Source organism: Durio zibethinus, chromosome 12 (genome assembly GCF_047325235.1).
Source record: "Durio zibethinus cultivar Kanyao isolate XHJ-2024 chromosome 12, ASM4732523v1, whole genome shotgun sequence".
NCBI lineage: Eukaryota > Viridiplantae > Streptophyta > Magnoliopsida > Malvales > Malvaceae > Durio > Durio zibethinus.
This window is the reverse complement of record NC_143173.1, coordinates 23916716-23930154: the sequence shown is the minus strand read 5'-3', so window position 1 is coordinate 23930154 and position 13439 is coordinate 23916716. Positions and strand designations below refer to the sequence as shown.

Here is a 13439-nt window from a genome sequence, read left to right as displayed (position 1 = left end):
AAGGGAAATTATAGCAATAATGTACCCGCCTATCTCTTTTCTGAGACGTAACTTTGAAAGAAAAGTCAACCTGAATAAGATCTTAATTGTGTCTTTATTAATAAGACATTCCTACTTATATTGGAATAATGTGGATTTTCATTTTTTTTATCTATTTAATCCATCACGTCTTCATTTGTTTGGTAACAAATAAACTTTTGGACCAAGACGAATTCTTTGAAACAAACAATTTGGAAATGTCAAATTCTCGTTAAACCAAATAATGAACCTTCAAATTTTTTTATTTTCTCATTTGGTCATTTACAAATTAAGATGCAGAGCGATGCTCAATTGCTTATACAGTGTAAAATGCAGAAAAAATGTTAGGATTCACGTGCAAGATCATGATAATATTGAGAGATCCAACTGGAAATGATGTTGACCTCCCTTTCCCGCACGTCTTGAAGCCATTTGGGGTCTTCACTGGTTGCAAACCTCAGATCTACATGGTGAGCCCCTTTTGGAAAACAAAGAAAAAATGGCAGCATGCAATCATTCACGACACAAAATTTGGCACATATTCAAAGTATCAAAGGACCCAATCGATGAAAAATAAAGAGTATAATATGTTTTTTGCACTAACCTTCTTCAGCAACGATTGCAACTATGGTTTTGGATATATTCTTCAGTACCCTGTCCAAGATATGAGAACAAACATGATCAGCAGATATTGTAGCCTGAGTCCCTATCTGCCTGGCAGCTGACAAATCCTTAAAAATATACTTAGAAAAGAGATGTTACCCACCCTCCACCGCTCCAAGGGTCTCTTAAGCCATTAAAGAAGATCATATTGCTCCCAAACCTCTTCAAAACCCTGTAAATATCCTGTCTCCCAACGGGCAAGATATATTATTAGTATTGAAAACCGGGGGATTGGAATCAAGAGTCTCTCTTTATTCTATTTTGAGGTTTTGTTTAACAAGAGAGTATCCTGAAGCCGATTCACATATAGAGTTAAGGTGTCCATCGACACCTCCGAAGAAATTTTGCATCCGTCACTTTCAGACACTATTTTAAGAGATATTATTGTAGCAAATGCAGTAATTTACATAGAAAATTTCATAATTTTCAATGCATTGGACGAAAATTAATAATATTAGTTCTTGTAATAACTTGAACAAATGCTTTTAGAATACTCGTTACCACGACTTTTTACTTGTTTTAGTTTCATGGGAGAAGTATGTAACAGGAAAATTATGATAAAGGGTGCAAAACTGGATACTCACATGACCGCCAAACTCGGTGCTAATCCAGTTGGGTCTAGGTTCAACGCCATAGAAACCTTTGCAGTCAGCTGCTCTCTGAGAATAGTTCCATTGAGACTCTGGAAATATGCTCTCCTTATTGTTTCCATCTGTTGGCATTATCATTTCTGTACATGCCTGCCATGCACAAATTTTCCAACCTCAGATAACAGAATTGTAAAATTTGTAATAGCATGCAGCTTATTCCCTGTGAATTTCGTGCATCCCTCAAGTGAAAATTTAGAAGAATTGCTTCTTGGATCTTGTTATTCTTCACTTTCCCTATATTGGGCGTTAGCCCAATGATTCTGAAGACTGGACGCCGGTTTTTCCGGATTTGCCCTACCCTTATTCAATGAACAAGTTCTTGGTGTTCATTTATTCCATTTTTTTTTTCTTGACAATGGTAGCCTGCTGCCACATGATCATCTCTATTCCAAAATTTAACCACATCTTCCAATTTTCCTACTCCTTTAAGTAGTTTGGAAAATGCTACCCCGGCCAAAGTTCAATGACAAGACTTCAAAGTACCTAAGCACTCCTTTTTTGACTGCAATAATTATTCAACTAATTAACTAGATTTATGCACATCTACTAAAATTATAAAAAAATTAAACAATTAGAGTTATTTAAATATTAAAGAGAAAAAAATAAGATTATTAGTATTTAGAAGTGAGGAAAAAAGGGCATTACAGGAAATTTAAAAATATTTAAATTTACTTCTTATTTTTAAGTAAAATTAAAATACTAACAGGTCCCTAACTATATCTTTTATATTTTTCATGTATTACCAATTTTAGTAATGAATTATTACTTTCTCTCTTTTTTTTAATAAATTATCGCTTTTTCTTATGTATTATTAATTTTTGTTCTGAATCACCAATTTATATTATGTATTACAATTTTTTTTCTTATGTGCTACTTTTTTTGTTATCATTTTGAATTATTTATATTATTATAAAATCCCTAATTGAATTAGTGTCAATTCACTTACGACACGTTTGACTTTCTAGAGAATTAAAGAAGGAACTTTTCCACACATTTCTATCAATATTAATCTTCTAAGTTTTCAAGTTTTGAAATGGATCTTCACTAAAAGCATTACTAACAACAATGTTTTAATCATAGTTTTTTTTTTTTATTAGGGATTAGGGAATTAACAAGGGATAAATCATAAATGTGCACTTCACCTAGGTTTGACTACGAAGTTATCTCATTGATTTTAGCACCATGGCTGCAATTGATAGAGGTCATGATATATATATAATTTTGGCTAAAGATTATAGAAAAGTTGAGTCATATCCAATAATATTAAAAAAGATTTTTTTAGGGTTTTAACTTTAATTTATTGTGTTAATGTGCATGCATTTTTGGTAAAATTTTCTTAGTTTTAACAAATTCTAAATATTTTAATATTTATTATTAATTTTTTTAAAACCACGAATAATTGGGATTTTTCGTATCTGTTAAATCCCAATAGATAGAGATGAATATAAATTTTTATCCAAAAATGGATAAAATATGGAATTAAAGATATTTTAAAAAACAAAAATGAAGACGCCGATTTCAATACCCTCCTGATTCGTTGATATTTCTAAATGAAATCTTAAATTGAAAAAAAAAAAAAAAAAGAAGAAGAATATTCTGGTACCTGCCAGCCCCACAAGTCTAGGCCGTGAGGATCAGGGGAAGAAGCCAGATTGAAACACGTGGCAGTTCCAGTGTAGTTATAGTAAACGTTAGCTGCACCGTACAACTTCGCAAATGTATCATTCCCTGTCGTCGGATCATCAATTGCCTTGCACATCTGCTCCCAACAATAAGAAATTTTTATCATCAAATAATAAATTTTTTTTTGAAACAAAAATAAATATATCATATACTATGTTTGCATATACATTGAATCTATGTTCTAAATGTAGATTATAAAACATGCGTCAATCATTTATTAATTATAATAATTTCTTCAAAAATAAAAAAAATCAATTTTTTTGTAAAGTTTAAAATTTTAGTTGTAATATATCAATAAGATAAATTTTCACTCGTAAGATGAATTAATTTTTTAAAAAATGTCAAAGGAGTTTTTAATATATATTAAAAATAATTAAAAAAGAAGTGAAATTAACAAGATGACATAAAGACTTAATATTAAAATTAATTAAAAAAAGTAAAAAAAATATAAAAATTTTTAATTTTATTTATGAAATTAAAAAAATACGCTAAAAATTTATTTTTAAAAAAAGGGATTCTAATTTTATTACCTGTTTCACTGGGTAAGCCGGCAAGGGATTTAAAAAGTTTGTAACAGTAGGATAATCTGTCATGGCAGTGTAGACAAATGCTGTACGAAGCCAACCCTCCAAAGCGCCTGCACCAATATAGTTTCTAAACAAGGAAAAAATTAATTAAGAAAAATTATGAATTAGGAAAAGTTAGAGAAAGATTAATAATTTCAAATATTTGGGTTAAACTTTGCGAATTACTTGCATATTCTGAATGATTTTCGGAGAAGTTCAAACCCCCCGGATTCCTTTCCAGTGTCTTCAATTTGTTTCCATGACCCCTTTATCACCTTGTGACAATTTTCGCTTTCACTCTAATTTTTCAGATATACAAACAATGAGATCTACATGCTAATAAATTAAGACTCAAGCAATATAAATATATATATATATAATATAAACACTTGAATTGTTTTTCGTCTTATAAATCTCATCTCTTGAATTCAATCCCATTTCGGATTTCATCACATTTATATATGTATTTTTTAAAGTTTTTAACATTCAAAACACATATAAATATACGTACATACATGGATACATTTATATATGTATTGAATATCTTAATAAATTCATTATATGTGCTTGTCAATTTGATTATGAAATAGTGTTAATTGTGATTGTAATGTATCACATGGTCAATGCACGTGAACTTGAATCTAAACATAATTGCGAAGTATTTTATTGGATCATAAATATAAAATTAATGTTACATTTTAATTACAAGTATATGATTAGTGGACCATTGCGAGAGTTGAATTATATGGTTTGTATGTTATCTCATCCTAATATCTATTATCTCCAGGATGAAAAAACAGCAAAACAGTAAGATCAGAGTTAGAGAAAGAACCCTGAAATCTTGAGTTACGATGTTGTTGAAGCTATATGGAGAAGTTATGTTCTCAAAGTTGAGGATTGGAGCAGAAGATGCCAAAACTCCAATGGCGATATGCGGATACTTCAGTCTAAACCAAGCTGCCAGCACTGCAAAAAAAAAAAAAAAAAACAGGGGATCTTGCAGCTTTGCAATGAATAAATCTTTTTAGAAACAACTTTGACAGAAAGAAATTAGATTGATGCTTTTTTTTTTGGGTCTTTTTTTAAGTCATACTTCCTCCATAGGAACCTCCGAAAACCACCACAGGGGAGTCAACGGCCGTCAGGTTCTTCTTCAGATCAATAATCAGAGTGGCATAATCCGCCAAGGCCTGTGTCGAGGTTAGATATCCAAGAGTACTAGCATTGCTGTAAGCAATGTCTTTGTCACCACCGAATGGAATTGATTTTCCATAGAACCGATGCTGCAATTCACATTACAAATACCCTTTTGTTTGGTCAGCAAGAAAATAATAAGAAAACGAAGGAAAAGAAAAAGAAGGGGAGGGGGATTACCTCAATGAAAACAAGAAGGGCTTTGAAGTATGGTGCAATGTCGAACATAAATCCAGTGTTTTGAGCAAACCATTCAATGACTCCTTCATTTCCTGTATAAACAAAGATTGGAGCATTCTTCTTTGGGCCACCCCAAAAGGTGTCATTGATTAGATATCTATGCTGAAACCTTTGATAGCTCTTCGGATTGAAGTTGAAATGATCTAGTATTTGGGTGAAGTAATTCTCTCTGTAAAGCTTATTACTACTTTGTTTAACAAGGGAGAGCTGCTCTGCTCCTATAATGACTGAAGAAGGAAATCTAGGAGTAATTTCAGCAAAAGAGACAGTTGAAAACAAACAAGAGAAGATAGAGAAAAACCAGAGAAATAAGATTCCAATTGCTATTATCCTCATGCTTCTGATCAACTTATCTGGTTTCTATCTTCAGCAGGTGAAATAGTGGAAAGTGGAGATTAACTTCTGTTGAATAAAGCAACCGGTCGAGGTCGTTGGGCTGCTGGAGAAATGGTTTTGATTTGCTATACGTAGCCGTAACAAGGACGAGAAAGAAAGGACATTTCGTGGGCTGGCCTGTTTTTTCCTTGTCAAAGTTTTTGTCTATCATTTTCTTTCAATTTGGTCGGCAATTTTCATCCATTAATTTCAATTTAATGCATAGGTTTAAATTGACATTTTAACACCCATATAATTATATAAAGCATAGAAAAAAGCTAAAATTTTGATGCTGACTAGGTGAGTTATCGTTTGTGCCGAATTTCAAAATAAAATAAAAATCTTAAAATTACGAGAAAAAAAAATAGTGGATGCTTAAGTTAGAAGTTAACTAGAAGAGGTTAGAAAGAAAAAAAAAATAGATTAAATTAGATATTATTTGGATGATTTTATTTATAAGCGAAAAATAAAAAAATTATTAAATAAAATAATAATATAGTTGAATTTATATGATATTATATGTATTAAATAAATCAAAATTTTAAAAATATCTTTAATTATATACTGATAATTTTTAATAAAAAAACTTAATTTACCTTCTAAATCCAAAAATATTCCGGTAGTTATCAAACTCTAAAATTCACCAAACGAAAAAAAAGGATGTTAATCCCAAGATTTTCATTTTAGCTGTTATGGAGTTAATCACAAAAATTGATGTAATTCCAAGGAGAATGGTGGGTTGTTTTCTACGCCAGCTTGTTCCCTGTGTATGGCCGAAAAGCCGGGGGACGTTTCCGAGGTCAATGGTTGCCCATCCCTTTAGTAATTTGCTGATGAGTATGCAATTAACTATGACTGGGATTTTGATGCCGATGTTGTGTATAATTTACATTTATTTCTAAATTAACTACATTTTCACGAAACTTTTCAGATGATACAAAGCTAAAATTGAGTATTTTTTTTACCTTTCATTTATTTTTGGGATAAAATAAGATTAGCCTTATCTTTCTGTCACATCTCTATTTTTAGTATATACCTACTTCTCCTAAAGGATTAGAGTCGGTGGGATCAATATGCCAGCAAAATTAATTAGCTAATAATACCGTGGTCCTACCATATAAATAACGTCCTCTGTTCAGCCAACTAAATTAGGGATCATTTGTCCTTCACCTCTTGATCAATGGTTAAAGAAACTTTTATGAAAATGTAAAAATCTTAATTTCGAGTCAAAATTTTTTCTCCTTTCCTTTTTATAAGGGTCATGTTGTAAGAAACAACAAAACAAGATGTTACACATGGAATGGAACTAGTTTTCAACGGGATGTTTGGGGTGTTTGTCAGGGTTAAAGCATTTTGTTCAAGTATATAACAATAAAATCATGATAAATTAAAATATATGCCATATTTTTTATGTGTGAATTGACCAGTAATGCAATATTCCCATAAAATTCCATATATGTCCCTGACCTTGCAGATTGTGAGATGAGAAATGAGAGATTCAAAGATATTTTGGGTTATCATAATAATTTTCCGCACCAAAGCTTTAATATATACCAAATTAGACCTTTTTAATTTCTATGTAGAAGATTAATTACCTTTTAAGTTGAAAAATGCCATCCAAAAAGCTATAGTTTCTTGCACCACTTGATTCCCTTCCAACAATCCAAGCATTAATCTTGCCAGAATATATGGTAACAGACTACATCATTTTGTTAAAAACAAGACATTATTATTGAGCAAATCATAACAAAATTTATTTTCTTATATAAAACAATCATAAATTGAGAATGAAAAATTTTAAATTATTAAATATAATTTTTTTAAAATAATTATATAAATCAATTAAAATAAAATTTGATTGATTCACGTGTAAATTTTGGGTTCATTAATTTTGTTTTTGCATTGAATCAAATATAACTACGTATCATTATTTCATTTTGTTAATAAATGTTTAAAACTCCAAAGATTAGGTATAAGGCTTACTTTTCTTTCCAAAACCAAATTCTATTAATTTTCCTGTGTATATAGTACCATATCAAGAACCACATTTATCAATCAATGCAGAATTAATAACATAACTAACTCTTTACGATGATGGAAATATTAAACCAGCATATAGTTCAAAAATAAAACTCTAAATGGATGGAAAATTCATCTATTTGTTTGGTTCTCGAGAAAAAAATGTTTAGGTATGTTTCAAGTATTTATATATTTCTTTTATGGTTTTTTTTTTGTTCTTTCCCTTCTTTTCCTTTTGAAAATTTTATATATATATATATATATTTAAAATTACATTCATATAATCAATTAATTACTAAATAATCAAATGATAAATTATAATTTAATTAAACAATCAAATTTACATACAGTAAAATTTAAACTTAAATTTTTAAAATTTTAAGATTTTTTTATTACTAAATCAAGACCTCATTGACTTGTTTATAGAATTTTTTAAATTACTGGAAAATTGGATTATACTTTAGGCATTGTCTTCTCTATCATTCATTATTTCCTGAATTCAAAGCTTTAGAATTTTACTTCCTGAAAAGATTATGTATTCTTTCAAATCCAATTTTACCAGTACTCAAATGAAGATGTATGATAATAAAAGATTTTAAAAAGATCTTGGGATCATAATTATTAAAATTTAGCCCTTTTTTAAAGGGAGTAGAAGATCTTACTAATTAATTAATTTGATAAACATTCGGATTCCTCGGTTTTAAATAAAAAATTGCGCAAAATGACTGAAAAAGATTAATCGTTTTTTTAAAATGTTAACATTGATTAAAATGATATTTTAAAAAATTATAATTAATAAACAGTCTGTTTTTGAATTATGTAAAAAACACTGTATAAAATGCAAATTTTATTTTTAAAATAAAAACTTTATATGCCCTTAACCGTAATTATAAGCACCCGTACTTTCCTTTTTTAAAAAAGAATTGCTAAAATTTAGTTAAAAAATGATTCTTTTAAAAAAAATCCCAAATTCTCCGAAAATTATTCTGGGAATTTTCTTGTTCTAAAACGAAATCAAAGGGGCCCCAAAAGGCCAAATCCTAAAATCCACCAAAATTTCGCTAATATTTCCAATTGCGGCTAATCTCTCACATCACCTTCCACTCACATCACCTTTACTCCCACCCACGTCACCACACGATTGACCAAAGTCAAACCAATACAATCTTCAATCCAATCATAACTCGACACGCATGTTTATATTGTTTGACCGTACAAGATATCTTCTTCTCTTTTTTGCACTTTACAGTCTGTATTTCATCCGAAAAATACTTACAGTTCTCGTCGTAGTGCTGCAAAGCGAAAGCCATAAAAAAGAAGCTCGCTCTTTTTCTAGGTTTTGCTTTTGAATCTGAAATCTCTAACTTTTCTCCCTTTTCTTTTCCCTTTCGTTTTCTTGGCTTCCAAACACTCCTAAGTATAATTCTAAAGCGAGCCATGAAGTTAACAGTAAGTTTCTGGGAAAAAAGAAATCTTTTTTCGTTTTCATGCAGTAAAACAAAAATTAATATTTTTTTGTTTTTTTTTCTTACTCAGTTTTCGACATTTTGATTTTTTCCGTTGTCTGAATAGCAAACATACAACTTCAAGCTCGAATCTGTCTTGGTTTAATCTGTCATTTTAATGTCCTTTCTTTTTCCTTATTTTCTGAGCCGCCAAACACAAACTTATGAGATGCAGCCCTAACAAAAGTAAATATATAATGCGTAACATAGAAAATAAAAACGAGTCAATTTTGGAAAAAAGTTTGATTTTTTTATAATTAATGATTTTAATCTTCATTGTTTTGTTGACAGATCTGTAAGATCTAATAAGAAAATATAAGCACTAAAAAAGGAAGGCCGAGTTAGCTCGGTGAGTCAAAGGAAAAGTGATGATGCCAAGGCAAAACCTGGGCAACATTGACATGGAAAATTTACTCCCTGGAAAAATCAGGAAACGAGGGTGCTCATCTTCAGCTTCGTCGTCGTCATCCATAATCCAAAACTACAGATTCAAGAGAGCGATTTTAGTTGGTAGCAAAAGGGGTGGATCCACTACGCCCGTGCCTACGTGGAAGCTGTTGATGAGATCGCCATCAACGGCGTCAATGCTGAGAGCTGCAGAGTCTCCTAGGAATGCGGGATCACAAAGTAGGAGCAAATTAAAAGGGCAAGGGCAGGGACAGCAGCAGCAGCCGGTTTCGGCGAGGAAGCTGGCGGCGACGCTGTGGGAAATGAATGAGATACCGTCGCCTAGAATAAAGGAAGGGGGCGAGGAGAGTCGGAGGAGGAAAGAAAGGAGAGAAAGAGGGGCTGCTAGGTCGGTTCATTCGGGTTCTTTGCCTCGTCACTTGTCTGATCCTTCTCATAGCCCTGTTTCTGAGGTGGGTTCTTTTTTTTTATTATTTTTTCCTTTAAAATGGAATTGTTTTTTACGTTAGTTTTTGGTATGACAAGGTAAATTCAGGAAAAAAGTCATTACCAAGAAAGTGGTCGCTCTCAGGAGATTATTTTTTTTGGAATATTATGGTTTGTTTTTTTATTTGTTTTTAAGGAATGAGCAAATAGTTGGGTAGGTTTGGTTTAGAAGGTGTTTGCTTTTGTTGTCTAATGCATTGAATTTTGTCACAATTTTGAGCGAATCATTGTGTGATCAAGAGTGCTGGTTGCAGTTTTTATTTTTAGCTTTTAAAAACTCATGAAATTCTCTACTTGGATCTTCTTCTTAAAAAAGTACTAACGATTCTGCTTTTGGTTAAAGTACTTATTAGAAACTTGTACTACTAAAAATGATTAAGTAACCAGATACTCATCAAAACACTCTGATTCTCAGTGAAAATTATCTAACCAGGTTTAAGTATTACTTTTAAATGGTACATTTCTCAATAAGCAAATGGTGTTTAGAATCAGCAGTTTGTGATTTAAGGATTTGGTTTCTGCCAGAATTTCATATTGTTTATTAGGTTGTGCACGAGTTTGGTTCAACCTTTGATATTTAGAATTAGTTTATTTTCTTGCTTAGTTGCTTTTTGTATTTGGTAGTTTTTACGATAGGAAAGAATGTTTCAATGAAAAGAGTTATTACTTGGTTAGTGGGGTTTTGGGGAGGATGACTAGACATGATCTTATTTTTTAGAATTTTTGTAAATTTAGGTTCTTGGGGCAAAATTGTGGAATATTATGGTAGGGGTTTTCAGAAACGAGTAATAGTAGAGGTGGGTTTACTTTAATGGGTACTCTTTGTTCTATTTTGAGGCTTGTTCTGTTGATAATTAATATGGAGTTTAGATTTTAATGTTATGAGCATATGATGTATTTTTGTAGAAACCCAACGCTACTCGAATTCGGTATCTTGATGATATTGGTTTTAGTTTGTGATATTGGAAATTGTTTGGAGCTAAATGTTTTCCACTCTGATCTCAATTTTGTGTAATTGAAAAATTTTGGTTTTCTATGAATTGCTTTTTATAGATCACGGTTTATGGAACATGATTTCAACTTACTTGATCATGAACTGATTATAAAGTAACCAATGAATGCAATTGATGTTTTGAGCTTCCAACTGCTAAGCCTCAAAAATTGCAGTCAACTCCTACTATTATTCCATTGTCAGTGGGTTTTTGATAATCTAAACTATTGACTTTGCACATTATACCTTTTTTTTGGATAAATGATTAAGATGTTATATTCATTCTTCTTCAGAGAATGGATAGATCTGGAACTTGTAGTCGCCAGAGAAGAGCATCCGCTGTTTCCCACAAGCTTAGGCTTACAGACCATAATGGTTGGGTATTGGATTCTATTAGTAACGCCAGTTTAATGGAGGTGTTCCTGTTGGTTCATGGAAATAATGAATTATTTTTCTGTTTTTTATTTTATTTTGTAATTATTTAATACAAGGTAGAAGAGAAATCCTTTGTTTTATTTTGAATATTTTATGAATGGTTTATGTATTTTTAATCTTCTTGTGGTTGTTATTATTTCAGGTCAGAATTGGTAACTTTTGTTGAGCCTCTCTGTTACTCAATTTTGTAAACAATTCATAGTATAACAGTTTTTTATTCAAATTCCGAGGGCAAAATTTCAAATATCTGAAATAAAATAACTTTTTCGGGCTTTTACAGTGTGTTGAGCTGCAGTACACTTGAGTATTTAGTGAGCACAAAGGAGTTTAATCATCTTCCTCTATGTTGCAGATTGAAACTAGATCTCATGCCCAGACTCCCATGGGATCAACTGTTGGTGTTAAGACTCGTTTGAAGGATGTTAGTAATGCCTTGACAACATCCAAAGAACTATTAAAAATTATCAACCGCATGTGGGGTCATGAAGATCGTCCCTCATCAAGTATGTCCCTTATTTCAGCCTTACATGCTGAGTTAGAGAGAGCTCGTCTGCTAGTCAATCAGCTGATCCAAGAGCAACGCTCTGATCGGTATGACATCAACTATTTGATGAAGTGCTTTGCCGAAGAAAAGGCAGCATGGAAAAACAAGGAGCAGAAAGTTGTTGAGGCTGCTATTGAGTCAATTGCAGTTGAACTTGAGGTGGAGAGAAAGCTTAGGAGACGCTTTGAAAGCTTAAACAAGAAGCTTGGGAAAGAACTAGCTGAGACAAAGACATCTCTTCTGAAATCAGTGAAAGAACTTGAGAGTGAGAAAAGGACAAGGGTAGTAATTGAGCAAGTATGTGATGAACTAGCCAGGGATATCAGTGAAGATAAAGCTGAAAAGGAAGAGCTGAAGAGAGAGTCTGCAAAAGTTCGTGAAGAGATCGAAAAGGAAAGAGAGATGATGCAGTTGGCTGATGTGTTGTGTGAACAGAGAGTTCAAATGAAACGCTCAGAAGCCAAATATCATCTTGAGGAGAAAAATACAGCTGTTGATAAAATGAGGAACCAACTTGAAAATTTTCTAGGTACAAAAAGAGTTAAAGAAACAGGGCGTGGTTCTCTAAATGAACCTATCAGTGAGGAGATTTCTGCCTATTTAAACAGAGCCCATTTTTGTTCCCATCCTAGTGAGGAAAATGAACAGGATGGAGAAGTTGAAGATGTTGTAGTATGCGAAGAAGACTCAGCTGAAAGTGACCTTCATTCCATAGAATTAAATATGGACAACAACAACAAGAGCTACAAGTGGGCTTATGCTCCTGATGCTGCTTGTGATTCAAGAGATCCGCTAATAAATGAAGAAGACATTACAGGTAGAAAATCAACCTCCAGCAGATTACCAAGGAGGAGTTCTCTACAAAGGAGCATATCAGATGGAGTTGATTGGGGCATGCCAAATGGAAGGCTTCAAAATTCTGGTGATGATCTAGAGTGGGGTAGATTTGCTCAACTGGAGAAGCAAGTAGAAGCAAAAAGTTATGGAGATGAAGTGCATGGATATAAAGCTGTAAAGGGTCTTAGGGAACATCTTTTATCCGGTTCTAGGGCAGGTAGAGTTTATGCTAGTTCGACACGCTCTTCAAGAGATCTCGGCAATGTAGCTCAAGAGAGGCCCCCTTTGGTGCCTGGTAGTGTTCTGAAGTCAAGGTTGGCAGAATCCAGGGGTGAAGCCAATAATGCTAGAAAATCAAGATGGTAAGATTAAGTATGGTTTCTTTCACTATTCTCTAGCGCCTCTCAACTAGCAAGAGTAAACTCTGGATGCGTGGAAGTAGTTTCAGATCAAGCTTGTTAGATGCCTACTGCAAGAAGATTTGGATGGAAACGAGTTTCCCATTTTTTGTTCATTAATGCTTTGTGTGATGCCTCTAGAGGTGCTCTAATTGCAACGATCACTGCTTGATATTCACCAGCATCTAGTTCATCGATAGGATTGAGCATCTTTTGTAGAGCCTTTTTTTTTGTTCCCTTCTTAAGGAGCCTGTGCTAATTGAACCAGTTTTACCTTGTACAAAATCTTAGTATAACTGAAATGTAAAATATGCTAGAAAGTTTTCAAAATTTGCCTGTTATATGCGCTTCTTCTTCTGTTTTTACTTTTATCAGTTAGCTCTATGTCATTTAAGTATTTGAATGATCTGATAATTAGCTGATGAGG

General features: G+C 32.3%; 2 protein-coding genes across 3 annotated transcripts; one reads left to right on the top strand and one right to left on the bottom strand.

The window, feature by feature from the left end:
* Positions 1 to 250: 250 nt before the first annotated feature.
* On the bottom strand, positions 251 to 5463 carry LOC111296529 (uncharacterized). Its single transcript, XM_022890883.2, has 10 exons — positions 4955 to 5463; positions 4674 to 4863; positions 4413 to 4546; positions 3767 to 3879; positions 3545 to 3668; positions 2935 to 3090; positions 1266 to 1421; positions 785 to 864; positions 623 to 672; positions 251 to 496 (listed from the first exon to the last, which is right to left on the bottom strand). The coding sequence occupies exons 1-10, from the start codon at positions 5348 to 5350 to the stop codon at positions 363 to 365; spliced, it is 1533 nt and encodes a 510-aa protein (XP_022746618.2). The 5' UTR covers positions 5351 to 5463; the 3' UTR covers positions 251 to 362.
* A 3197-nt stretch (positions 5464 to 8660) lies between these two features.
* LOC111296680 (uncharacterized protein At5g41620-like) lies at positions 8661 to 13340 on the top strand. Of its 2 annotated transcripts, XM_022891100.2 has the most exons (4): positions 8661 to 8857; positions 9205 to 9773; positions 11092 to 11214; positions 11586 to 13340. In XM_022891100.2, exons 2-4 carry the CDS (start codon positions 9282 to 9284, stop codon positions 12978 to 12980), a joined length of 2010 nt encoding a protein of 669 aa, XP_022746835.2. In that variant the 5' UTR covers positions 8661 to 8857; positions 9205 to 9281; the 3' UTR covers positions 12981 to 13340. The 2 variants fall into 2 exon arrangements, with proteins under 2 accessions (XP_022746835.2, XP_022746839.2); XM_022891104.2 differs by lacking the exon at positions 11092 to 11214 and having other exon boundaries at positions 8695 to 8857.
* The last annotated feature ends 99 nt before the right edge of the window (positions 13341 to 13439 follow it).

Coding starts and splice junctions, on each gene's coding strand:
- LOC111296529 (XM_022890883.2), bottom strand. CDS start 5,350: ATGAGGATAATAGCAATTGGAATCTTATTTCTCTGGTTTTTCTCTATC. Junction 4,864..4,954: donor CCCTTCTTGTTTTCATTGAG/GTAATCCCCCTC, acceptor TGTGAATTGCAG/CATCGGTTCTATGGAAAATC. Junction 497..622: donor TGCAATCGTTGCTGAAGAAG/GTTAGTGCAAAA, acceptor GTTTTCCAAAAG/GGGCTCACCATGTAGATCTG.
- LOC111296680 (XM_022891100.2), top strand. CDS start 9,282: ATGATGCCAAGGCAAAACCTGGGCAACATTGACATGGAAAATTTACTC. Junction 9,774..11,091: donor CTCATAGCCCTGTTTCTGAG/GTGGGTTCTTTT, acceptor ATTCTTCTTCAG/AGAATGGATAGATCTGGAAC. Junction 11,215..11,585: donor GTAACGCCAGTTTAATGGAG/GTGTTCCTGTTG, acceptor TCTATGTTGCAG/ATTGAAACTAGATCTCATGC.